The 27,327-nt window shown below is 40.4% G+C and overlaps 1 protein-coding gene and 1 long non-coding RNA gene across 6 annotated transcripts in view; one reads left to right on the top strand and one right to left on the bottom strand.

Moving 5' to 3' along the window:
* Positions 1 to 2,480: 2,480 nt before the first annotated feature.
* LOC139587255 (uncharacterized) lies at positions 2,481 to 8,441 on the top strand. The gene is made up of 3 exons (XR_011678354.1): positions 2,481 to 2,762; positions 3,412 to 3,483; positions 5,681 to 8,441. It is a non-coding gene; the product is annotated as an uncharacterized lncRNA (long non-coding RNA).
* Positions 8,442 to 16,220: 7,779 nt separating this feature from the next.
* PAG1 (phosphoprotein membrane anchor with glycosphingolipid microdomains 1) overlaps positions 16,221 to 27,327 on the bottom strand; it is a 111,768-nt gene continuing 100,661 nt past the window's right edge. For all 5 annotated transcript variants that reach the window (XM_071421335.1, XM_071421332.1, XM_071421334.1 and 2 more), the window contains one exon: positions 16,221 to 25,544. In XM_071421335.1, the coding sequence (XP_071277436.1) occupies positions 25,194 to 25,544 (351 nt within the window). In that variant the 3' untranslated portion in view covers positions 16,221 to 25,193. The remainder of the gene's footprint in view (positions 25,545 to 27,327) is intronic.

The raw sequence follows: 27,327 nt of genomic DNA on the forward strand, positions 1-27,327 counted from the left end.
CTGAAAAAAAGGTCAGCTCACCAGAGTTTCATGCTAGTGCTAATACAATGACTATGGTTCCCCTTTTCACAAATTAACTAGACTGAGAAAAACAAAGAGATGAAAAAGGTAAGACTAACATTTTCCTACTTAATTAGCCCACTGAACATGAAAAAGAAAGTAAGCAGAGAGAGAAAACACTTTTTCTGAACAAAAGCAGTGGAAGACCAAAAGACCCAGAGTCTACACTGAGGGCAGACACACAAGACACATAGGCCTCTGAAATGAAAATGTTCGAGCACAAAACAGAAATAACCATGTATACCTAGTTGGGGTTTTCTTACACTCAGACACACACAAAGCTATTTGAGGGAGTTTCTATGTTGTTTGTGCTCATCCATGTGGGGTAACAGCAATGTGTGTGAATAACAATCCCTGAAATGATACCAGAATTAAAGGAAGGATATAGGAAATGAAAGATGATAATTGAAATGCTATTTTAAGCAAATGTATTCATTAATTGTCTTAATTCAGGTGGAACTTCCCCTGCAAATTAGCATGTCAACTTCCTCTTTCTTAGGAAGTGTCAAAGAACTCAGATTGATTCTGAAAGTCAAAGCTGAATTTGCAGAGGTAGCAATTACAAAGAAAATAACTAGCTTTTCCTTTCAAAATGAACAAATTAGATCAGGCACTCAGAAAAACATAAATATTACAGGACACATAAAACTTCTTTCAGACTCACTCTTTACATGGAAACTCCTTTATAAATCTTGTGGAAGCAAGAAAAAAAAAAAGACTACATAACTCCAAGTCAACGCCAGCAATAAAAATATTTACACCAATAAATTAAGCAATGGGTACAGTTTTATTTTTATCATAAGATAGTATCATTTTATTTGCATACATTCTTTATCTTGGAGATGAATACCTTCCTTTGAAAAAAGGTACTCCACATTTTTTTTACTTGCATACCACACTGACAAGGCTCCAAGTAAACACCACTAACCAAAATTTAAGGGAAACAACAAGTAGCCAGATAACTTGAGGATTGCATCAATGATTCCAAAATGAAAATATCTCCTACTTCTCCAGCTAGTGAACTGCAAGCCAGTTCACTAGCTGGAGAGATAGGACATATTTTCTGTGTTGAACATGTCCCTGTTTTCTAGTGAGTGCAGTGCTTTGTAAAAGCTAATTTTTGGTGCTGGTGGAGTTTTTTGTTTGGTTGGGTTTGGTTGTTCTGGTGTTTTTTCAGGAAAGCGCCCTGAAAAAATGGAAGTTACTCTGGAGTTACTCCTCAGTCAAATCCTTGGGGAGTGTCCAGAAATATGGACAGTTTTGATGGCGCTTTTTTCCCTGAAAGGCTGACCGAGACCACACCAGTCTGTTTGCTCCGCTTTACTCGTCCGTCCTCCTTCGGGATCAAGCTGTCCCGTTCTCCATGTGGAAACGCGGTCGACCTCTTCCTGCCTCCCCCACCCTGCTCTCCTCCATGCAGAAATATCCCGAGTAAACAAACAGATCACACAGCTCGGAGCTGGACAGGCACCACTGAAGAGGACTGGCATGGAAGCGGGCTGTCCCCGCCAGCTCCATGCCCCTCGCTGTCACGCCGCTGCTCCCGGCCGCTCTCCGCACCGCCGCCGGTGCTGAGGGCCGGCCGAGCCGCGGCAGCCCCCGCTCCCCGCTCCATGCTCCCGCCCGCGATCCTGTTCGGCTTTTGCCTCGGATTCCCGCTGCTCCTGCCGGCGGAGCGCGGCCCGTACACACGCGCGGCGGGGCCGCGGGGCCGCCCGGCGCTGCGCGGGAGGGGCGCCGGGACGGCCTCGGTCCCGCCCGGCCCCTCGGAAGGGGCGGCCCGAGGGCCGGGCCCTCGGAGGGAAGGGGCCGTGGCCCGGCTGCGGTGGGTGCTGCGTGGTTCTTACGCCGTGCTGGAGGCGGGCGCTGGTCCCGGCTCCGAGCAGCTCCCGCCCGCAGCCGCCTCCGCTCTGCCCTTCTCCGTGGCCCCGTGCGGTTCGGGCTCGGCAATAGTCGGTGCCACAGCGAGTTATAAATAAACACCGTAAAAGCCCCCGCTGCTTACACGCCGGAGGCTTGTGTAAGATTTTCGGCTCCCTTAAAAAAAACATCCAAATAAAGCCATTGTAATCTTCCTCTATGAGGGTGAAAAAAAGTTCAGAAACTTTTATACAAAAGCTCAGAAATCGCCAAATGAGTAAAATGACCCAAACTTGGATCTGTCACGCCTCATGATTACTGAGCTGAAATTGATAACCAGGGACCCTGTGACATGAACGCGGCTGGGACAATCGGTACTCGAGCAGTTCCCTGCTTTACAGGCACAGCAGAAGCGTGAGCTTGTACTGCTAACCACGCAGTGGGATTTGGGTGCAATGCACATAACGTGAAATGCAGCCAAGGCCGCAGCTAATAGCTGTGGCGAGTTCAATTCAACTGCAGCAACCCCCCTGGGAAACAGGAAAAGGTCTTAAGTTCCATCTACTAACTCTCACTCATTTCTCTTCCGGGAGATTAGGGCTTTGGTTTTGTTTTCAAAGGGAAGATGTTGTAAAACCAAAACTGAATTTTAAAGTGGTGGTGCTTTAAGTCTTTCTGGGTTTTTTCCTTTTTTTTTTTTTTTTTTTTTAATTATCTTTTCAACTGTAATGTTTTGGCTTGAATTTCTAAGTGTTTTGAATTCATTTTTTTGGTTTCTAAGTGGTTTGGCTTTGTTTAGAAATACTTCAGCTCTTCTGTTCTGCTGGCTTCCTTTGGTAGAGGTGTGTTGTATTTTAATCTATGATTTATGTAAGCAAAAAGAAAGCCTTGTGGGTACTAACATGTTACTAAATACAAAGGGTTCAAGTGTTTATAGAACAAACTTACTTGTGTATAATTTTTTTTTTCCATTTAAGTGAACTGTCAAGTCAGGCTTTATTATGGGAGGAGTGGAGCAGCCGGAAGGAGCAGAGCAGAGGGAGAAGCCAGCAGGAGTCTTCCTGGAGGCTTTTTGTCTTATTGGTATTAAAGATATTTGGCCAAAAGGTGCTAACACAATGCACAAGTTTGGTGTAGATGGCAAGATAAAGAATTTCACTTGAGCTACAGCTAATGAAGCATCTACTGCCTTGTCGGAGTTAGTAATTTGGAACATGTTACTTGGATAAACACAAAAGTGGAAAACAAAGGCAGAGTGAAGCAGCTCAGGGAAGCACAACAAAGAAAAGAAGGAACAGGAATGGATGGTTCTAGTCACAGAGGGAAGGACAGTAGAAAAAGAGAGGAAGGGCAGGGGAATCAAGTAGTAGGAATGGAAAGCTAGCCCCACGCAGTGAATAATAAGAGAGATGTGTATGAAGCCAATAATTTTGTTTCTAATACTTATTTCCTCACAATTTCTCCTTGAACACAACTCTTCTTGATGGACAGCTTACTGGGACAGAGAAGAAGAGGACTAGACACCCTTGTAAAAGAGGCTTGGGATAATTGCACATGACACAGGTAAGTGTACTGAAGATACCTGATACAGCTGTTGTTAAAAGTTTGGATGGTTTTCCTTTTGTGTCTCTATTTCGTGGTCACATTGCTCTTTGTGCTGCTCAGTTCAGCTGTGGGCAAAACCCACATTTAGGAGACTTGGGACCTAGATTACCATTTTGACCATACCAGGTCAAATTCTTATAGAATAACAGCATTGATTTTAGAGGAGAATTAACCTCTTCTGCCACAGAGCATTAGGTGAACAGCCTGATACATGAATTATGATTTCAAGTGTTTTAATTTTAATAACTAAAGTGTAGCATAGTTCTTTCAAAAAGGAGATTAGTTAACTGACACCACCCATCTTGCTAGTTATCTACAAGTATATTACAGAGAATGATACTCCTTTGCACATGCATTTTGCAAATGTTCTCCTCAGTTGTAACCTTTATTTTGCAAATTGCAGACATTGAGATGAAGGGTCTATAATTTCCTAGCTTGCCTTTCTCTTGGAACGCTGGTGCTGCACTGGCACGCATCCACTTTGCTGTGACTTCATTTGAATACAGCAAATTCTTTATTATGATGAACAAAGGGTTGCTCTCTGGTCTGCTTTGAATCTCAGTCTGCTCATGGAGATTAGTGGGTTTTGAGCAATGCCAAGTCACTAAATATCTCTGCTTCACTGATCTCAAAGACATTTGTGACAATGGATTTAGTAGTAATTTTCATGCATGTTCCTGCCTTTGAATGGATAATACCTTAGTAGTTCTGCTTCCCATTGCTATTAGATTCTCCATTTCATTCAAAAGGGTTTAAATTTAAAACTTCTCTTTACTCATATGTTGTTGCTTTGAGATACGTAAACACATTTGTTTGTGGTTTTAATCCTTGAATACAACTCTCCTTCACCTCTTTGCTTTTATTTGCAATTTGGGGTTTATTGTCATTCATATTACTAAGAAATACCTTGTGCCTAAACAATGTCTTATATTGATGTTTTTCATATTGCTTCTGTCAATGCATTGGACGAAACCTTGTATAATAAAACAGGATCCAGAAATGACAAATTAAAAATTTTCTCAAAGACTGTTGGTCAGACTTTTTCTCTTTCCTGAAAATTTCTTAAGACAAGGAGTATTACTTTATCTTGATGTACGAGACAGAAAGTGATAAACCTTTAAAAAACACTGGGTTAAATTTTCCAGAAGTGGACAGATTCCAGAAGCCTTGTGTTGCTGCCAGATCAAGCAGTAGACTTCTCTTTTAGTTGCTCCAGGAAAACAGCAATTAATCTCTAAAGCTGGGTTTGGTTTCAGAAAATGGATGAGCACAGTGAATTACTTATTAAACTAAAGAAATTTACTAAGCTGACTTCCTTAAAAGAGTAAAAGCAAAAGTGTTCAGAGCTCAGAAAATTCAGAAAATTAACAGAAAATTCAGATCAACCAACACAGACATAAAGTAGGTAAGAGAAGTATTAAGAAAGACTGAAAAAAACCTAAATAGACCTATCTTGGTGGTAGTTTCTCTTCAATGAAGTTGCTCCTAGTTCAGGATTTGGCTGTTGTACTCCCAATCCATGCATGGCAAATGATATAATTTATTCATAGTATTTTAGAAACTTTTTCTATGTGAATCTTTGAAGATTTGTCCTACTCAGTACCTTTACCTGCATTCCAAAGGCCTGTACTGTCCTTTTAATTACAAATTCACCCTGATGAATCCAGTGGATCAGCCAGGGCCTTTGTTCCTGTACATAACACACTCTGACATCAGCAATACAAAACCAATGTGGGTGGCACAAAAACCTTTCAAGAAAGCTGTGTCAGTGCTGTGCTACACTCACAGCAATAAACCACAAAGATTGTGTTTAGGGGGAGCAGCCCTGCCTGAAAGGATTTCTGTCACTTCTCTTGCTCCAATGCCAGATCAGCCTGAGCTGTGAGCCCCTGATCACTTCTGCCTGCTCTTCATCATGTTAGTCAAGAAAGATACTTGGCCTCAGGCTATTAAATCTGGGGCAAGGTTTCACTGAAGATGGTGTCCAAACTGCCACCCAGCAATGCGAGGTCACCCTGCATCATTGCTTGCCCAGGGATGTAGTAAATCTTTCTTGGTGGGATTTGTATCGTTATGAAATGTTAAAAAACTGACTCTTGTTTTTGTACTCAAATAAACATTTTGCTGCAGTGTGACCCTTGTCTTTTCTTCTCAGGTAGCCACCTCCAGCTCTTCTTACCAGATCCAGGATTTCCACATACCTATTTTCAGCTGTGCTCCACAGGGATCCCCTCACCTTTGCTGATTTAGTTTAAACATCTTCCAGCTATCAGCATTTCCATTTTGGGTAAAAAAAACCACAGCCCTCTAATCCTTGAGTTCTAACCATGCTCCAGCCACCTGATTCCAGTGTTCTGACCTGGCCTGAAGATGCCAGCAATGGAAAAAGATATTACTGTTCGCTCTGTATCTTCCATCAAAGCATAGTTATAGCCACAAGTTTTGCACATAGACATGTACCAACAGGTGCTAGGCCTGTAGAAATTTTTCCATTGATCAAACTTGAATTCCATTCACAGTTACAGTCAGGGAAGCAGCTTCCAATGCAGGCACAGAGCATTTGCTAGATAATGAAGAATTTAAAAACCTGTCCATGAAACTTTGTAATACTAGATGAAGCCAGAAGGATTGTTACTGTATCTGCCCAAAATTTCCACTGCTGAAGAGAGCAAGATGATTGAATAAAAGGCAGGATTTTCCAGTTTGCCTGTCAGCAATTATGAGGAACAGGAGATAATGAGGAAAAAACTAATGGCATTAATTTCAGACCAGAGTGAAAAAAAACCAACCAGTGCATGGTTCATCATAGGGCTAATACTCTGTAATGATTGATGATTCTGTAATCAGAGCCCACATAGAGAGAAACAGGCTGTAAATTAAATGGTGTATTTCACAAATGGTTTGGAATTGTAATGCAATGATCAAGAATTTGCAGAGAAAGACTTTATGCCCCTTTATAATAAGCTGCAATGCTTCTAACAGAAATAATTAGGCTTCTGACAATGTATTTGTTTGAATGAAGAATTGAGTTTGACAATAAAAAATAGTCTGTAATCTGTGTGTCACATGCAGCTTTCTACTGACACAGAGCCTCATGGTCTAGTGCACCAGCATTCACAGCAAATTAGTCTCAGTTTTACTGTATTGCTTAACCACAACAAGTAGTACCTAGAAAAATAAAGTTGTTTTACCAGGTCTCTGCTAATTAGATAGTTCTTACAATAGAAAAATAATACAATTATTCAGTGCTCAAAAATAGACTTAAAATAAGTCTTAAAATAAGTCTTGCTATGGTTTGAACTTTCTTTTTTAGACTTAGTAGTAAGGAAAAAGTAGGAGGAGGAGGAATCCATTTCTCTTTCACTTTTGAAATCCCCAGTTTGGCAGGCCACTGGTTTCTTCAAGCAATTCACTGCAATTCCTTCCTGGAAAGCTTCCTTCTCTCTAGAACAAAGCAACCCTCTTAGCTTTCTATAGAAGAGGAAAAGTGCATATTGAAAGTAAATTCCAGTGTTCATTTGGGGAGATAAGTAGAATTCTGGTTAGGAAACTGGACTAACATGAGAAAACATGCACTGAAAAGTCCATGTCAGTTTGAGTTAAACAATACGACTCTTCTTTTGGTCAAACTCATCTACATCCAGCACATGGGCAGATCAGCCATGCAGCACACACGATGCCTCTGACACCTCTAGGAACCACAGGATCTGTTGCAGCCTTTCAGAAAATTTGAGTAATCCATAAAGTTTTGGATGTATTTTGCCTGTGTTCCACCTCGCATATGGACGTTCTATTTTGGAAATCCCACGGGCAGCAGCCCTGATTCTTTCTAATGTTAGGTGTCACAGTGCAGCTTACCTCTTTCTTAAGGCAGTCTAAGATGATCCAGAACTGCCACTCCTGAGAGGTCCTGAATACAGTTTTTCAGCAGCTCATCAGAAAACTGGATAGTTATTAACCATGTCTTAAGCAACTGATAAATAGAAAGGGATCTTACATTCTGTGATAGCTTGTGTGATCATACAGTCTAACCAAACACCATTTCTGAATTACTGAACCTTTTTGGGGGCCAGCCTAATTGTTTCAGATCGGATCCAGAGGAAGGTAATTCCAGCAATGACTACTTTTGGACATTCAGAAATTGCTCACCGAGAAGCCTGAGTCTGCTCAGGTTGGGGCAGTCCTTACCTGTGGCATCCATACTAGTGAGAAATTTATAAGCCTTGTTAATATACCTTTTTTTTTTCTGTTTTAATAATGATTTGTAACAAATTTCCCAGCTCTTAAATATGTGACAGAGTTCTTGTCCACTTGTGGTGGCGCATTTGAGTCAGATTTTTCACTGATGCTGGGAAGGTGTGCGTTAGCATGTGGAGAAGATGAGACACCCATTCACAAGAGCTGTGTTTCTTGGCTAACTTTTACACCAGTCTGGTTATGACAAGAAATGAAAATGTGTCTGCACCATAGCTATCATCAAGGATTGCAGTGGCTGTCCCCAGGCTTGCAGGAATGAGCATGTGACAATTGCGAAAAGGGGCACAGCACAGGGTGGCACAAGCTCCTCTCTATTGACCTCTGATTTTGACCATGAAGTTAGTAGGGAGAATTTGCAATACAACTGTATGATTCAGTGATTCAAGGTTTTTTTTTTTTTTCCAATATTTTTTGCAAAGTTTTTCTCTTGAGTCTTCCTTGTGTTATGCATATAAACTTGCATGCACATGGCAAAATGTCTGATGTCTGTGTGATGGATTACATGGCTGCAGGGGATGCTGTGCTGTAGCCTCATACCAAGCCATCTTTGAGGGTGAGGGTACTGACAATAAGAGCACTCCCCATTACTTCACTTTTTGCTTGTTTCTCCACAGTACCAACATCAGTAAGATGTAGTGTTTAACCCATTCCCACAAAAGTTTAATGAGTCAAAAACCCATTGGTTTTGTCCCATGACCATGTGGCTCTCTCAGATGTGCATCCAGTACAGGAGATAGGCCTTTAGTGTGGAACATGAAGATGTAATGGCACAAAGTGCTTCTATCCCCTGTTAGCTCCCAGATGTGGTCAGCCACATGTGGTTGCCCCAGAAAAACAGTTTCCAGCTACCACACCAAAAAAGTCTCCTTCCAGTGCTAAAATCAGTGGTCTCAGACATGTTGGTAGCAACAACAGCTGTTGAATTTTTTCAAGTGAGCTCAGCAGACCCAAAATGAAATCTGGGCAGCCACCAAAGCCTACCCTAAAGACAGGGAAATTAGAGAAATATTTTCAGTTCCAAATTTGCTCAAGTGAAACAATCCTTTAAAATTTAATCCAAGGAGGTACCTACTGTGCTTTCAACTTGTCTTGAGTGTTTAATGACCTCATGACAGTTTTAGGGCTAGAGACAAATTTGAGGGGTGTTGAGCCAACACTTTGCACACATATTTCGTTTATTTACACTGCAGCTTGTTTTGTACATTGCCTACAAAATTATGCTTCATAGAAGAAAAGCCTGGCAACACCAGAAAAATTGTTGTAAACAATCAGAGTGAATGCTCCAGCCTGTGTACAATAGACATGTTAGAACTCAAAATAGCAGAGGAAAAAAAACAACCTCCCTTAACAGACAATAAGAACATTGTTTGTTTTTAAGAAACACTGAGCTTTGTTTTCAGTTTCTAGATTAAGCCTAATTGCCAAAAATGCCTTTGTTACTGCCTAAACCAAACTCAAGTTGGGAAGTATGGTCAATAATTATTTCAGTTAAGAATGTACCATCAAAACCTGAGGGTGGGAATGCAAGAAGTGAACAGTTGTTCAAAATTAAGAGCCTCTTTCTCTCCCTATCCTTTGCCTCTTTTTTTTTTCCCTCAGATATAGAAATTGCAGCTTTAATGAACAGCAGTAGAAACTGAGTTTCTGAGAAAAACTAAGTTCAAAATGGAGAGCTTTTGGCAGCAGTCTCCCTCCCCCTCTCTTTGAGATCCTTAACACATGCCAATTTTTTTCTCTTAATGCTTGCCAGAGCTGTTGAATGCTGAAGTCACTGTTTTGAACTTAAAACCTCCTGGAACTCTGAGACATCTGTATGGAGGGGTGCTTGCTGCCCTGCATATCAGCCAGGACCCAAGACTAAAATTCAGCTTTGCAGTCTTAGAAATGAAAATTATCCCAACTGCATTCTGTCTCCCATAGTTTCTCTTCCTCTTCTGGCTCTTCCACCCTGTCAGGCACAAAGAATAGAGTTTCTTGTACCCTGCAGTACCCACCTTCTTCCCATTAGGAACAGAACTTGGCAATCTTCCTGGATACCCATGCTGGTCCAAAATTGTCTCTGGGACACATGCCTTCTTTCGTGGTCACTGGAGTGAGGGGTGTGTCCCTTGCAGAACAAATATTACTCAGTTCAAAATGAGCAGGAACAGAAGTTGTTCACTAGTGGCTGTTCCTACAAGTGGATGCATGTTGTATAAAGAGTAAGCATGCTAAAGCTGTCCAAGCCCAGGGATTCTGGGGATTGCCTCTCTTCACATCCTTTTTCTACTGAATCTGTTCATCAGAGACAGAAATGAGTTAGGGAATTAGACAGCTTAATGGCAAAGTTTTTATTTCTGCCCTAACAGGGAGTACAACGAATAAATTAAACAGCCCTGAGAAAAGCTAGGAGAGGGCCCCAAAACCTGCATGCAAGGAAGAAGAACATTTGAAGTTCTGGATCCTGTGGAGATCACTGATGGATTCAGAGCCAATCATGCCAAGGGCTTGCAGCTTTCTAGGAAAAAGAGAACATATTCTGTATGGTGAGGAAAAGCAAACATGCAAGAGCACTTACTTGATAGGCCTTTGGTGTCAAATCTACAAGCTGGGTGTAGTAACATGGCAGATGTTGGCAAAGTCTGTCTGGTGAAAATTCCTGTAATTTTTTCACCTACCTTAAACTATCTCTGTGTCTGTGAAGAATAAGTAGCAAGAATCCTTTGTGATGTGATAGCATTCTTATTATTTTCCTTTGTTGCAAATCTACTTTACAGAGGAGCAAATGAATTAGCTTAATCATGAATTAACTACATTTCAAATGGCACCGTGTGGCTGTCAATGCTGCAACTTTCTTCTTCCTGGAGTATGAAAATTGCATGTGCATCACTGGAGACAAATCCCTCCAAATGCAGTTTCTGTTGTTATTTCTAAAATACCAAAAGGAAATCTGGACATCCATGTTATCCATGAGAGATGACCTGGCCTGACCAGATAGTAATCTCAAATGAGTTCAAGCACTCCTCTAAATCAGTTCTGAATGCAGCCTAAAGTGTACCCAGCACTTTCTATTTCCCACCATACTATAATGGAGATGACACATGCTTTAAAGTGTTGGATTGATGCAGATTTGCCAAGAGGGCAATGGTGCACAAATAGAGCTGTGTTTAACTGAAAGGACATGTGCTCCCCATACGGATGCGGTCATGGTTGCTTAGGCTCTGAATGAGTTCATATTGCACTTCTCCAGAAGAGAACATGTGCTAACTATTTCTTCGGGCTAATTTTTTCATGCTACAAATAGTAGTTGTCATCATCTCACCCAACACAGAGGTTTCAAGACACAAGCTGTCAGAACATACTGGAATGGTTTGTGTCTGTGAAAGATGACTGCCAGCAAGTACCTGCCTATCCTACATTGGGTGAGCAAACCCTTAATATCATCTCTGTGCTCCTCAGTGACTACCTCAAGCAGTTTATTCTCAGTACATTGCCTGTTGAGCTCCTTTGAAGTTACCTAACTCCCTTAGTGCTGCAGGGGATCCAAACACTCAGCTTTCACTTTCTGGTAACCATCTAGGGCTATAATAGTCTCACGAGTATCCTCCATACATGTTAAAGTATTTGGGTTTTTTTGTTTGTTTTTTTTTTTTTTTTTAAAGCAAACAGAAAGTTGCTCAGCTTGAGTCCAAAAGGAATAGTTTGTTTTCTGAAGGGGTCTTTTTAGCTTAACCTAAAATTACTTAATTTATTAAGAACATGCTTGTACAGCCACCCCAGGCACCAAGACAGTAATTTTGGTTTTAATTTTGTCATATATGTGGCTGAAAAGCGCAGGATAACCCCCAGGCCATGTTCTCTTTGTGGAAGGGTTCCTCTTGCTGTAGCACTTCATGGTGGTATTGCCTCCAGCTCACACATTTCCAGTGGGAGAATTCTCACTTCCAAACTCTCTTGCTTTGTGAACCACACAAATGATCACAAACAACCTGAAATCTTTCTGTCTTGAGTTTCAGGCCAATTTTCACTATAGGCCATTGCTCAGACAATTCCAAGTGGAAAGGTGCATAAGAAGAGCTTTGACAAGGGAAGTTACACGATCTCAAACCTGTGATGCTGCTCTTTCTTCTCCTCTCCCATCGACAGCCATGCATACACATAGTTAAAGAAATACACCCACCTATTTATCTCCCTTTTGTGGGGTAATTACCTAGGTTGTGGCCAAACTGCAGTGCTGGTGCAGAGACATAAGAGTTCCAAGGGCTTGTGTGGTTCTGTGCAGGCTCCTTAGCTGAGGCTTGGAGCTGGGCCTGCCAGGACCAAGGCTGGAGCTGTGCTAAGGCAGCTTAGGAGATGTTATCCCAGAGCTGACTGTATATTCTGGTAACATGGGCTGCAGAAGCAGGCTGTGCCTGGGCTAGGAGGCTTGCCAGACACTGTGTGTATTGGAGAACACTGTAGATAAACCCAGGAGGACCTAGTGGGAATTTGGGAGCCATGGAAAAAAGTATAAAAAACCTATTACAATGAACAGCAGAGAATGGACTTTGCTCCCACTCATCTCTTTGCACTCATCTGCCCAATGAGTATTTTAGCTGCAAATTATAAAGGACAGGATACTTGTCATCTTATCCTTCCACTTATAAGTCTTTATAGTGCCAGCTGCAGACATGTCCCAGACAAGTGGCAATCAGCATCTTTCAATCATGTACCAAACCTTCAAGTGTTACCTAAGCTGCAAAATCTGGAGGGAAAGAAACCTCAGATTTACAAATAATTTTACATACTTCATACAGTTTTGTGCTATTTTTTATGCTTAGAACTACTGAGACAGTTTCTGTGGGCAAAAACCCCACACCTGATTGAGCAACTAAAGTCATTGTAAATAAGGTCACAATAATACTTTTCCCAAAAATCCTCTTATTTGGTGAATGAGGTGGCTGTATGGGATCTGCTTGAAAGAGTCCAAAGGGATAAGGCTTTGGAGGGATCCAAGAAAGCTGATTGATACTCAAGCTTCACTTCCTCCAAGGTCAACAGGGGTCCATCTTAAGGAGCAGGAAGTCAGGCAAAAATGCCAGGAGACCTGCATGGATGAACAAGGAGCTTCTGGCAAGATTAAACCACAGAAATGAAGTATATAGAAGGTCAAAGCAGGGACAGGAGACCTGTGAAGGATATAGAGATGCTGTCCAAGCAGGCAAGACACAGGAAAGCAAAGACCAGCCAGAATTAAATCTGGTGAGGGGTATCAAAGGCAACAAGAAGGCTTTCTGTAATTAAATCAGTAAAAAAAGGAGGACTAGGGAAAATGTGAGCCTGTTGCTGCTGAAGGTGGCATGGGCCTGGTGACACTGGACACAGAAAAGGCTGAGATACTGAATGCCTTCTTCACCTCAGTCTCTACTAGAAAAACCTACCTTCAGCAATCCAAGGACCTGGAGACAGAGGGATAGTTTGATGCAAGGAACATGTAAGTGAGGTGGAAGAGGATCAGGTTACAAAATGGACACGGACCCCAGTGGGATGCACCCAAAAATGCTGAGGGAGCTGGCTTATGTCATTGCATTTTGATTATCTTTGGATCATCATGATGACTTGGAGAGGTACATAAAAACTGGGGGAAAGCAAGTGTCCCTTCTATCTTCCAAAATAGGAGGAGTACTCAAGGAACTATGTGTTTTAAAGACAAGCTACCGATAACTCTCCTCCAGTCTGGGACAGCCTCAGCCCTCTAACCTAGAAACAGCACAGTGGTGGCTCTGCTGCTGGGTTGCAAGATTCATTACATTACTTGGAGCAGCAGCTCTTTGCTTCCTTTAGAACCCATCCAGAGTTCCTTTTGCCCAGACCCTTTTTTATCTTTGTACTTTGCTGCTGAAAATAAGATGCAGGTGAGAAATTAGGAGGACCTCTGAATGCTAGTTTGAGTGCCAACCTTCAAGTATCTGCTGGACAAGGCTTGGCTATCTGCTGGTTGACTTGGAGCCTCAGTACAGCCTTAGAAAGTTCAGGTTCATGTTTATTTGTTTGTTTTTACGGGCTCCCATAATTTTCCAGAAAAATAAAGGAAAGAAAAAAAACCCAGTGACTTTTAGGATAATCTGACTTTTGTAGCTCAGCCAAACCCTTAACAGAATTTTGTGACATAAAGGAAAACCAGAATGCTGGCCTTAGAGTTTTGTCCTTGCCAAATTTCAAGGATTAACTACATAAATGTGGAGCATTTTTGTGGTTTTCAAAATAGGTAACACAAACCTTTTGCATAATAGAAATACTTCATCAGCCCAAATTAGAGATTGCAACCAGATCTTATTTTTTATTTCATCTTGTGGCAAACTGAAATCCTGAATAATAACGATCCTCGTTATTATTATCTTACATTATCCTAATAATCCTTAATTACATTCACTGATAATGGGATTTACATGCCATTTCAGTCACATCTGTAAATATGCAGATCTTGACTACTTTGGTCAATAAGCTCTTTAGCCGGAGCTGTTTCAGAAGAATCTGTTTTAGCTCTAATTTGCTTTCTAGCACCATGACACACACAGGATCCCTGTTTTCTGCCTGAACTGACAGTTCTCTGTTCTTGCCTATCAGTCCTTCCACAAAGGCTGCACAGAAATTCCAGTCGTGTGAGTTATATGAAAGGTCAATCTCATTTATGTAATAGCCAACTGAGAAGAAGTAGTGCTGAAGTATCTTGCCAGCTACAGTGCAAGGAAGATCATGCCACTGTAGTTTTGGGCTTTTGAAACAAATCTGTCAGACACATTTTCTACGAAGCAATGTCAAGGCACTCTTTAGCTCCAGTGCTTTGTAGTTCAACATAATGCTATGCTCCATGAACACAGGATGAACTGGGAGTCTTTCAGTGACTATGTACCCAATTAAAAGTAAATTGTCAGCCACACTTCACAGGGACTAATTCTACTTTAAACACCAGGTGTCACTGCAGTATACTCTTGACTCCACACCAAGCTCCCATCAGGTTAAAGCTTTACTTTTAAGTGGTGTCAAAGCTTATGGAGAACAAAGATGCTGGTACTTTCTGTTCCCAAGTGTCTCCACACAGCTATATGATTAGCCAGAATCTGGGAAAATTGTTCAATATTTCAACCAGCCACATCTATAGTTCTATGTGGTTGGCCTGAAACATGAAGCTAACCATAGTAATAGAGCAATTTTATGGCTGATAGCAACTGTTCAGAATGAAGAATAAAAAAAATATGTGAAACAGTTCTCTTGATAATAATGCTGCATGCACTTTTTTTTTTCTGAAGAACAGCTCATATTGGATAATATCCAACAGTTACTTAATACAAAATTTATATCAAATTGCATAATTTGCAGCTTCTTAGCCCATGAACAAATGTTCAGGAAAAAGCAATCTTCTTTTACACTTATTAGATCCTGAATGATTTTGCACATGAAATATTCCTTATTTTCACAAATTCTCTATTTGACCTATAACCTTGTATCTTTTGACTATTAAAATATACTCACACAGATTAAACATTAAAAAGCCATCACTTTGACAATGAACAGATACTTGTCTAATTTCTTCAGTCTCCTAGCTTGGTGTAACTAATCCCTGTCTGCACTGTGAATTTTCCAGGAACCTGTTCATCAGTAACTACTTAGTATTAAGTGGGTAAAGCTTTTACTATCTGTAATTAAAGATAATGAGGAGGAAGGTGCAAGTCATGGACAGTGCAAGCCCCAAAAGGTTAGGTAAAACCTAAAATTAGCCTCATGCTCTAGTGTAAAAAGGGACCTTGTTCCAGTGACATGCTTAAAAATGGCATTTCTTTGTGTTTGACTTACAAGCAGAATCTGTGTTACATATTCAGCAGTGGTCCTAAGTCACCTGCCTCTGAAATGCTTCAGGATGCTCTTAAAAGTATTTCTACACAAATGAGTCTTGCTACTGACAGAGAGGTGCAGCAAATGGATGGGGAACATCACCTAGAAAACATCTATTACAAAGGAAAAGGAATCAAATGCCACAGCAATTTCAGAGGATAATCCATAGGGCTGGTAATTGCAACTTTAAAAATGCTGAAAGCTGCACAACTTTGAAAGGCTCAAACCCAATATTCTTACCTGCATTAGAGAGCACAGTGCCACTATTCATGGCACTGCTTTAGTCAGAGACAACTTAAAGTTGGTACTGTTGTGTGCATGCTTGAATCTTGACAGGACTGTGGCTTTGGGAGGAGTAAGGTGCTATATGTCACAAAGAAGTCTTAGTAGTTCTTGTCAGATAATGAAATCAGCACAAAATTCCTAGAACAAACAGAATTCTATAAAATAATGCAGGTTTTAAGACCTGCAGAATGAAGTGACTGCAAGGACTGAATAATATATTTGTTAAGAAAACAACTAAAAGAAGCACAGGTGAAAACCAACCACCCAACCAACCAACCAACCACTAAAACAAAGGACAAAGCTTATTTATTGTGGTTTATTCTGTCTGGCTATTGAATTTATATATAGATTTTAATCCAATGAGTTTTGCCAGGATTTTTGAATTAAATTAACTTCATTGAAATGTAACATGCTTCCCATTTGACATCATTTACATGGATTTCCAATAAATTTGAGTTATTTGCAAATATAATAACCAGAGAAAATGGCAGAGCCTCTTTTAAATGCTTTCAGAGAATACAGTACAGAATCATATGATTTTTCTTCTGCATATAAACAAGTAAATATTAGGATGCTACTGTACATAAATAAAACCTGCATTTTTTATTATTGGCCTATGTTCTTACTTTTAGATAACTGCTTCATATGTTCATGTAGCATTTTCCCCCCAGAAATATTTACATAAAACTTTCTCCATTTACAGTAAATAACCATAATTGCCTACTGTGCTTTCAGCAGCCAAAAGCTGAATTTGCTATAGAAATATCTGATGAAGATTCTTGGAACAAAGGTATGATTAAATGACATCAACTTGTGTATACTATTACAAAATATTGAGAGGAATTTAATGGCATTTGTTAATTTACAAAATGCAATTTAGTGTTGGATCTGAACTTCTCTAACAGTAGGATAAGCCCTGCAATTACAGTTAAACTACAACTTATGGAACATACATTCTGCAAAACTACAGTATTTCAGTGTTTGCAGTGATGTTGATTAAAAATTTTTGATTTCAAACAGGTAGCAAGCCAAATAACTCTTCATGTAGCAAACAAGCCTTAGCTAATGCCATCTCAGAAGTCTGCATGCATTGACTCCATGCATTGTGTATATGGCACAGTCATTGAATCACTGAGCTGCTCTCTGTGCCCACAGAGCTGAACTTTGCAGGATATTCAACTATATCCACTCTAAGATAGCCAGCACAGTCCTAAGCCTCTCTTTGCACAAGCTCATAGTGTTCTGAGGATGTTTTGCTGTTCTGTGTCAGTGATCAGAGACTCAAATAGTTGTCCAGAAAACACTTTTTGTTGCTAGAACACTATGTAAAAGAACTTTGCCTGGAGATATTCCAGTAACATGTATTTTTTCCACTATAAAACAATGGATAAAATAAACAAGTGTCTGTATTTACAAATTCTTATTCACTATGTTCTTAGTATGCAGTGTTCCATATATAAAGCAATTTTATGCTGAAGGTCATATAGCACCCAATTTTAAGTGACTCTTACTGAGGCACAATTTTAATAATTAGCTATTAGACATAATTATCCCTATACCTGACTATTTTTTGTTGTTTTTTATGGAAGTCATATCAATTCACTAATATAAAAAAGAAAATACATTTTGCTGAAAATACAAACAAAAGTACCTATCACTAAACCAAACTTCTAAACTCTTAGGGCCCAATCCTGCAGCCTTGGCTCATGCAAAGAATTCTATTAAAATAAAGTAATCCAGTTAGAGTTGGGTTTTCTGTTCGTTTGGGTTTTGTTTTTTGCTGAAAACCCCATATGATGCAAGTCCAGATCTACACATGGTGCTTACTTTAGTGCATTTACATTTGTCCATGTTGAGTTTCTAATAGAACAGAAACATGTATTTAGAATTTATTAATTTCCATTCTGTTGATATGGAGGCTTGATAAAAGATAATCCAGCTGCATCATGGCTGGGTGGTGATGACTTGATCCTGCCTCTCTCTGTATAGGGAATACTGAGAAGAATAAACAATGTTATCTGTCTCTTGTGAGACTCTCAGCAACTCCTCCCTTCACTATAACCTTTTCTACCTTAAAAATCTTTCAAAACAGCTTGTCTGTGGGATAGGAGAAGTGCAAATGAAACTTAGCTATTGTTGCTTTACCTTTCTTCCTAGCTGCTGCTGTGGGCTGTACCTGTATTACCCTGACAGTGAATGCTCTTTTGTGGTTCTGAAGGTGGGCTCTTAGCACACTTTCATCTAGAAAGACTGGTCAGACTGAGGAGAAGCAGCTCACATCCCTTTCCCCAAGTTAAAGGGGTTGGGACTGTGAAGCAAAGGGCCATTCCTAAGTAGTCATGCCACAGAGATGAGGTGAGATGAGATGAGATGAGATAAGATGAGATGAGACTGAGATGAGACGAACCCTGCTGGAAATCATCAAGTTGGTACATACATGCAGAAACTCAGAAACTCAGGAGCCAGCACAGTGGCTCATTTCAAAGCTCTGTCTGCTGGTAGGATGTTCTGAGGAGACTGGTTATGTGACCTTTCTCAGTCTCAGATACAAAGAGCAAATTCCAGTATCCTCAGACATGTGAGAAAGCAGGTTCTTGTGCTCTTAGATGTCTCTTTAATAATGCACTTAAACATTGTGACAATTCACATCTCATATGTGTCCTTGACTGTCATGTGAGTGCTTGCAAGCAACAGAATTTCTTGCCTAGAAAGAAAGTGAAGACCTCCACAGATGCCTCCAGACAGGATGAGATGATCAAACTGAAGTCCAGGTTTCTGAATCTCACAGGCACATTGGAAAGGTCCCATTCAGGAGTGTTAATGTGATGCAGTTTCTGTGCCCTCTGTACAACTGTCATATTTCACTAAGGACAAAAGAGATACTCAGGTGGTGACAGATGAACATAGTGGGGAAGAGCAGTTCCATAAATGTGAGTGAGGGTAGTCCAAATCCCACCTATGCTGAAAGTTAAAATATGAGTTAAAACTGTTCTCTTTTTAGACATTAGGAACTGAAAACACCAGAACTGTCCCATTTTTTTTAATACAGTAATAAGAGTTGTAATGTTTAAGCCCCCCTCCTCAATATACCATGATTAAAAGGACAAGAGTTGGTTATATTGTCTTGTAGTGAACAGGAGGCATTCTGAAATCTCAAATGAAGCATTCTGAAGTCAAGTTACTTACATACCTTATAAATAATCTAAGCCAATTGTTGCATTATCATAAACTATAGGAAATAACATACCTGCTTTCTAAACAAAAGAAAAAAAATTTGTATTTTCTGTACAAACACATGCTAGCTAAAATTAGCCAATGAATTTGCAGAGGCAAAACCCTTGTCAGACTGTGCTATTATTACAATAAATGAACACCACAAATGAAAGCCAATATTTAGGAATGTGTATAGCAAGAGAGCACCACATACAGTAGTCAAGTGGCTGTGCAATAACAGTGAACATCTTTACAGAAATATCCATATTTTTAGGCACTTTGCTATCATATTTGTAGTGACTGTCCTTCTGGCCAGCTTAAAACTGAAGGCCTCCAGAAACAAAACCTCACAGTTTGTAAAAACAGAACTGTAAGATTTATATTTCCCATAGACTGGGCACAGACCAGTGGGTTTGTAATGTAAAGATAATCTGTGCATTTCTATGGAAATTGGGGTGCCAGAACTAAAATATATCTACATTGTGTAGACACTCTTGCTGACCGTTGGATTATATGTAAATTAAGTTTTATCAATTAATCAATGGGAACCTTGTATTACAAATAAGTTGTCATTTTTCTCTGTTCAGGAGAAAAGAACAGTGCCTACTGTATGTGAAATCCTAATGCACTCCTGGAAAATCACCACATAGGCAATTAATTTGTTTAATAAGTTTTGTAAGCCTGGGATATTTTATGCTGACCAGCCAAGGGGGTTGTCTCTCCTTGAAAAAAGGGAACCCTATATTTTTAGTTCTGTGATGTTTGCAGCATTTATCTTTAACATAATCCTGAACACATGTTGCTTGCCAGCAGCAAGGGATATATATTATATATATATATTTTCTTTTCTGAGGCTGGGGGCTGAGATCTGCTCTGGCAATGACTTCAGCCACCACCCTCCCAGAAGAGATGCTACAAATCAACTTCAGCACCAGGACATGAAATTGTATTAACAGTAATTATGTTCCCTGCTCCCAGGAAGAGACCTGCCCTTGAAAGTCTTCAGCACACCACCAAAGGAGCATCTGTCAGGCTAAGCATCTTCTGCATTCTTCTGTTTTGCAGCAGACTACCACACCAAATTACTTGTGAGGGATGTAAAAGCCTTATTCAGGCATACTTCAACCTCAAAAAATAAAACTCATCTGAAATAACTGGTTATTTGCCTAAGAGCAAGAGCCCCTCACTGGAGTGTGGTCCAAATTAAAATGTTTGATACAGAAACAGATTTCTTACAGTCATGTGGCAAACAAATGTATATGCACAATAGGAGACAGAAATAAAGTCCTTGAGCTGGGGTATGATGTTTCCAGTCCCACAGTGCACAGATGAGAGTCCTGTCTCTGGCTGCTTCCAAGCCAAGTCACCTGGCCTGAATGGCTGCTTTTAAACACCCGTGTCCCAGCCTGGGCAGGGCTGTCACATGGGGTGACTCCACACTGGCTGCAGAGAGACGAGCAAGAGACAGGGCAGCACTGGCAGCTTTTGTGGTCAAGAGTAGCACAGTTAACATGAAGTTCTGGAAAGCAGACAATACCAGAGAGAGCACTCTGTGTCACAGCTTTACACATGCAAACCATTTATCCAGCATCTTATAGAAGCACCATTGAGAGGTTGAACTGAGAGCACCGCGTACACAGGATTGTGTTCAAACCAGAGGACAGGAGCTGTTCAGGGAGCCATGGAGAAGCATGCAGCCCCTCAGGATGGATTCCTTGAAGGCACAATGGATGAGGGCTTGGAGAAAAGGCAGCTGGTCACCAGCCAGCTGAAACTATGGAGATGAGCCAGCTCTGGGTTACTCATGAATATGAATCCCCACACCTACTCATCCCTCACCCCATGGATCCTGCTACATGTAAGCAAGCCTGCAATTTATATGAATAGAAAGACTGAAGCAACAAATTTTTCACAGTTGACATGAACACCACCTCCCTGAATGCTCACTATTGTAAAAGCTAGGTTCTTCAAAAGAAGACTGATAATTCTTATTGCAAAGCTTGGTCATCATAGCTACATTACTGGGCTTTTTTGTGAATGTTTGTGAGTGACTATTGCTATTGTAGGGCTAACTGAGGTCTAGTTAACTGAGTTAACATTAAAGGTGTCTCTATAAAGATGTTTCCAAGTTGGGACAAGTAAACATTGGGGTTGTCCCTTTATACTTTAGAGTTAAACACATACAGTATGGAAAAGAGTATGGAAGTACTAGCTACTTTGTAGAAAAGGCACTATAACTGATCTAACTGTGGTAATTAGGTACATGCCCATGCTACAGGTATCTGCAAAGAATTTATTTCTCTCTGTGACAGAGAAAGTTATTCTACACTTATGGTAGAACAGGATGACTGGTTTACATATTGGATTAGCACTGGCTAGGTATGTGGTAAGAACAACTTTCACGGAAGACACAGATGCATGGAAGAGATGTCTGAACTGCATTTCCTATTTTCTACCAGTTCCCAGAGGAAAATCAAAATGACCTTTTCACTAGTACAGTTATATACACATTACAGCTTCTGTTGGCCTTACTGTGGCAATTTGCTGTGAGATCTTATTGTACAGTTGTGCCAAAAAAAGGAAGCAAAGAAATAGACTGTGAATCTTCCCAGAAAACATCACCAGGTAACAAACACTTCATTTTGGATGTTGAAATTTTATTTAGGGATGTGGTGAAAGAATTAAAAAGAGCAGTAAAGAGACAAGTAGAAGAAACTCCCTTTTCTTTACAGTCAGATGAATCTCTTTGGGGATTACTGCTGGAAAAATCTTTCTATCAAATATATTAACGAAAAGGAGGCATTGACAGCAGCCATAAAGGAACAGGTATTACTTCTGGGAAGAGGGAACTAAACCAGAACATTGATTCATTGTCAAGAAATGTAAATACTCACTTACCAACCTTGGTCTGAATTCTAAAACATTTTCATTTATCATTAAACTACATAATGGTGATTGCAGAGGAGTTATGGACTCCCCCATACATCCTTGTTCAGGAGGGTAATTATTTTTTGCAGCCTTTAAGTCCAGTGTGTGTGGGTCTCAAGGCTGAGGGCAGGTACACGTCCCAAAAGCAGCAATCCAAAATGTGAATTGCTTCTCCATGAGACTGGGGTCTGATGAACCATTAAAAGGTTGTGACCAGTCTGAAAGTAATTGAAAGAGGAAGGAATGTGCCACTGCCACAGCACAGCAAACATGGTACCAGCTCCCAGTGCAAGGCTGTAGGAGACAGGTTAAAGACAGAAACCAAAGAAAGAAGAGAGGGGGAGGAAAATTTTTCTTTCACTGTGTAAAAGGGAAGCCTAGGGGGCCTCAGGAGCAGTTGTCAGAACAGAGGAAAGAAAGGACGGAAGGACTCGTGTCCCTTCCTACAAAGCAACATTTCTGATCTGGCTGTGAAAGACAACAGAATGACTGGACAGTCCTCCACCATCCTTTGACCTGCTGGTCTCAATGGGAGTATTTCTAGAGTGATGTTTGCTTTTCCTCTTTTGCACCTTAAAATTTTACAATCAAGAATTCAGGGCTATTCTTTGCTATCAACTGACATTATCTCAAGATATCTTGAAATTGAATCTAGTGAACCTGGCAAACCTCATGTTCCTACTGTTTCTCCAAAAGCAGTCATCCATGTAAAAGGATAACTACACCTTGAGATGCATTTGGGAATATCAGGAGTTTAAGTATGCCTGCCACTAGACTGCAGGAGTCAGACTGAGGACTACATATATAAACTGGTACCCCTGAGCAAGGAACAGACAGCAAACACATAGTTAAAGACTAGAGAAATTCTTCAGACTTAGCATGACAAATCTTCTGAAAAATGGTGCATCTTATCTTTGGCCTTAAACAGTGTGAAGAAGGAGAGAACATTCAAAGGTGAACTTCATGAATTCACATTCAAGGAAACAGAAACAAAAACTTTTATAAAGGGAAAACCTCCAGAAAGCAGAACCACAGTCATCCTTAAAAAGCACTGAAGTGGAAGCAAAGGGTTTGCTGCAGCTGTCAAAACATGGCAGCATGGTCAAGAACAGGATGGAGTGGTCTGAACTGCTTCTCCTTCAAGGAAGAGTTAGAGATCAGAGTGTGCTGCACTGTTGCACAAGGTCAGGATCCACAAAGTTTGAGCCACCCAGTGGGCAGAGGGTGACTGCACAACTGCACTGCTCCTCAGAGCAAACTTGCAGGCACAGCCTGTAAATCAGCACACTTCTTTCAGTTATGAAGCTATTTCTAATAAATGTGTGTAACCAGATCTATAGTACCAAGTCATGTTGAGAACTGACCAAGGACCCGAGAAGGGTTCAACCTTCAAAACCCAGTACCAATTGAGCTGAAAGTAAACCTGTTTTGTTTACTACAGAATAAGCCAACCTCAGTTTATGTACTGTTTATTTTGAATTAAAAATAAACTGCTCTTCAAGCACATGCCAGATATTACGTATGTGAATGTTGCCAGCTTGGACTATAACTTATACTTGTGTCCAAATTACAAGTGTATGCTTATATACATGGGGATATGTGCACATGCATGTCACACAATGCTAGTTCTTTACCCTTGGACTATTCTTGTACCATGGTACTATTTATTGTATTATTCTTGAAGAAAAAAGGTACCAATCCAGTACCTGCTTATTTCATCCAAGCATTGCACTTTGTTTTTCACAGTAACAGAATAATTCAGCATTTTTGAAAAGCCAGTGGCTTTCAAACTGTTTTTCAGAGGCCCAAGTAGGTCTTGGTTGCCCTCCTGCTCCTTTTAGCAGAAGAACAAGGAGGACCAGTGGCTATGCCTGACTAAATCCCACTGTCCCTTTTGCCTCTTTTTTGCCCTTTGGCAGTGTTCTTTTACATAGACTCCATAATTTTAGCTTAAAAACAGCAAGGCATGTTCCATTTCCCTGCTCAAGGAGACAGAAAAAGTCAACAAAACAACCCCAAAGCAATTTTCATTTATCTACTTTTGAAATAGGGAAAAAAAAAAAAAAACAAACCAAAAATCATACCCAAATAAAGAATGGGATTCCTCCTGTTACAAACCCTAGTAAGTTAATCTATAAAAACTTTGAAGATGAAAAATATGTTGTAAAAAAAATGTATTACCCACTGAACACAGTACAGAATTTTTCCTATATAAGAAACTAGACAAACATTAAAATAGTTAAGTCTTTAAAAAGGGCAAAATTCTGCAAAAAAAAATTACTCAACACTACTAAGGTTAGATTATACACATTATGCCAATGCATTCAATTGCACAATTTTTGCAACATGACAATGGTCTGGGGTGTGTGTATGTACATGTTTATGCCCATTTGAGGGAAACAGTGCAAGAATGCTAAGGGTGACCATTGCCATTTTAAAGGAATATTTCGCAAATCATCAAACAAAACCCCTACAAATACCAGTACACATCTCAAATACTGAAAGTCACATTCTACAGCCCTTGACATAACAAAAAAGAAAAAAGAAAAAAGAAAAAGCCAGCAGAATTAATTCAAGTACATTTGGAGTCAGTCCCTTGTGAACTACTGTTGTTTGCACTTTAGTTGCAGTGAAGGTGGCCAGAGCTCCCCAAAAGACATAGAAGTGAATGCATCTTCCCCAGCCCCACAGAGTAAGTCTGAGTTGAGGTACAATTATCCGTGGTTTGCTCAACATTGCAAATGCCAAAACTTGAATGAAAAATTATGCTTGAAAAACTTTGAAGAAATTTACATAAAATAATCTCTTAAAATGAGAAGCTAGTTTTGTGTAAAGGTAGTCTTTTTGGTATGTAATCCTATCAGGACAACAAGCATGGCACTCCTTCCCAAATTATGCTTGCCTTGGAGCTAATAGCAATAAAGAAACCTTTACATTTTCCTGGTCATCTTTCTGACCTGATGTACCCTTTCCCATGAGCCTTGATCCACCACCCAGAAAAACCAGCAGGTATCACACCCTGGCTGAAACGTACATTGCTTCTTCACAACTTGTGTTCCACAGGAAAAGCACTTCCCTCTCCATGTTTCATTGTCCTTCGAAAATTACAGCATGGGAATCCGCTGCAGGAGCGGTTAAAGTCTGGTGAATTCCCTGTGGTGCTGCAAGTCCCCTATGCTCTCGTAGTCGCTCTCTCCTGAAAGAGCAGTGTGGTTTGTGTTGGGCACCACCAAGGTCCTCTCTTCCTCTTGGCTCACTGCCTGGATAGCTTCATAGTCCGGCTCCAGCTCCCCGTTTGGTCTGTCCGCTGACTGAGGCACAGTGGTGGAATTGAGGGTGTTTTCAAAGTCCTTCACACTTGCATAGAGGCCACTGCAAATGGAGGGGGACCTCTGAGATGCAATTTCTTGAATGCAGGTGTAAGGAGAATCCAGTGCCTTGATGGCCTGTCCCGGCTTACTCACCGATGAGTACATGGCTGAGATCTAGGAAAAGGAGACACCTGCTGAGTATGGAGCATGGCATAGAGCTTGTGCACCAGTCTGTACCCTTGTACTACAAGGATGCTGGTTTTTAAGAAAAGACAGGATCTTCTGATAAAAAGATATCCATTCTAAAAAGATATGATTTTTTCTATGGAAAAAAAACCCCAACTATTTCTTACAAATCCTTCCTTTTTTGGCATGCATTTACAGATGGTTTTCTTTAAAAAAAAAGAATGCTTTATAAAGTAAGTTTATAAATGTAAAACTTCCTTGAATATAAAACCCTGGCAAGAAATTTAGAACTGGGCAAAAAGGAATGGCTTTGTAAGCAGGAGCTCTTGCAAGTTTTATTATGGTCGTGGAGTCAATTTAGATTCAACAGGGAGAGAGGCATCAAAGGGAGGATCAGATTGAACTGCTGTAATGAAGGATGCTGTCTGATCCTTAGGGCTTTAAAAATTATTATTGTTACTATTTTTAATGGTAGTGGCTACTTTTCTGCTTTTAGAGACACTGCAATAGAAGAATAGTTAATTAATAATTAATAGTTAATTGTTTTTGTAGGCAGGACTAAATAGGCACCAACACATGTGAAGACAACATTAAAAATCTGTAGATAAATTACTCAGACCAGATAATAGCAAGTAGTGCCAATACTGATATGCCAGGTCTGCTCTGTTGACTACACTTTGCCTACAAAGAAGAGCTGCTTCTCAGGCATTGAGTATGGGAACTTTAGACTGGAGACTGAATCCTCTCAGCTGTAAACAGCAGAAAGGGAGCCAGCATTTCATTCCTGACTAAAAGTTTCCTCTGGTGAGGTGGTACAATTCAACAAGTGCATGAAAGTGGCCCTTCATGAAAAGGTGAGAAGCCCACATCAACACATGTCCCTCTGCTCAGGGATTACCTGGGCTGTTGCCAAGCACAGGAATCAGTCTTAATTTCCTCTCCCAGGCCAAATGGATACTAGCCCTTGCACAAGACAGACGGCTGAAATTCCCTGCACAGCTTCTCTGGTACCCAATATCACAATGCAACATAGCTCTTCCATTACACTTGAAGTCTTTCCCAAGCATGCAAAGCCATTCTGGGTTTGCATCAATCCAGTTAAAAGAGTAGATTAGCATAAAAATGTCCATTACCAATAGGCAACACAGACTGAAGCAGACAAACCAGACCACTTCTGATAATTCTGGGATTTTTGTGTGTGTGTGTTTGTGTGGGGCTGGGTTTGGCTGGTTGATTGGTTGGTTGGGGTTATTTTGGTTTTGGTTTGGTTTGGGGTTTTTGGGGCTGGTTGGTTTTTGTTTGTTTGTTTTAGAGGGAAATCATCTTGAAGATGGCAATACTTCTTACTCTTTACTGATTTCAGCTAACAAAAAATGGTTTTTCTGCTCATCTGTACTTCAACTCTTCTCAGTATTAGATTACATTAACCCACTTCAAGGTCAGGTTATTCATTAATGGCTGGGAGTGCTTCTCCCAGCAGAAGGCATTAGCTCACCTAGCTCATTGCCAAGTTTGTGTTTAGTTTTATGTCCAGAAAACATATTTATAAATGGCATGGGTATACTGGAGATGATCACAAACAGCCTTATTTATGTTTAACTTTTCTCTTTGTTTAACTCTCCTCCATTTATCTGACCAACAGACAGTTGGCCATAAAGAACAGTTTATGTTCCAGTGCTTTTATTGTGCTTCAGCTTACTTCCCAGAGCCCCAAACACTTTGCATGGGGAAGGTGCAGCATATGTTTCAAAAGGCTGCTGGTTATTCTTCT

The sequence above is a fragment of the Agelaius tricolor genome, unplaced genomic scaffold (assembly GCF_023055355.1).
Source record: "Agelaius tricolor isolate 1412-34295 unplaced genomic scaffold, bAgeTri1.0.p SCAF_2, whole genome shotgun sequence".
NCBI classification, from domain to species: Eukaryota; Metazoa; Chordata; class Aves; order Passeriformes; family Icteridae; genus Agelaius; species Agelaius tricolor.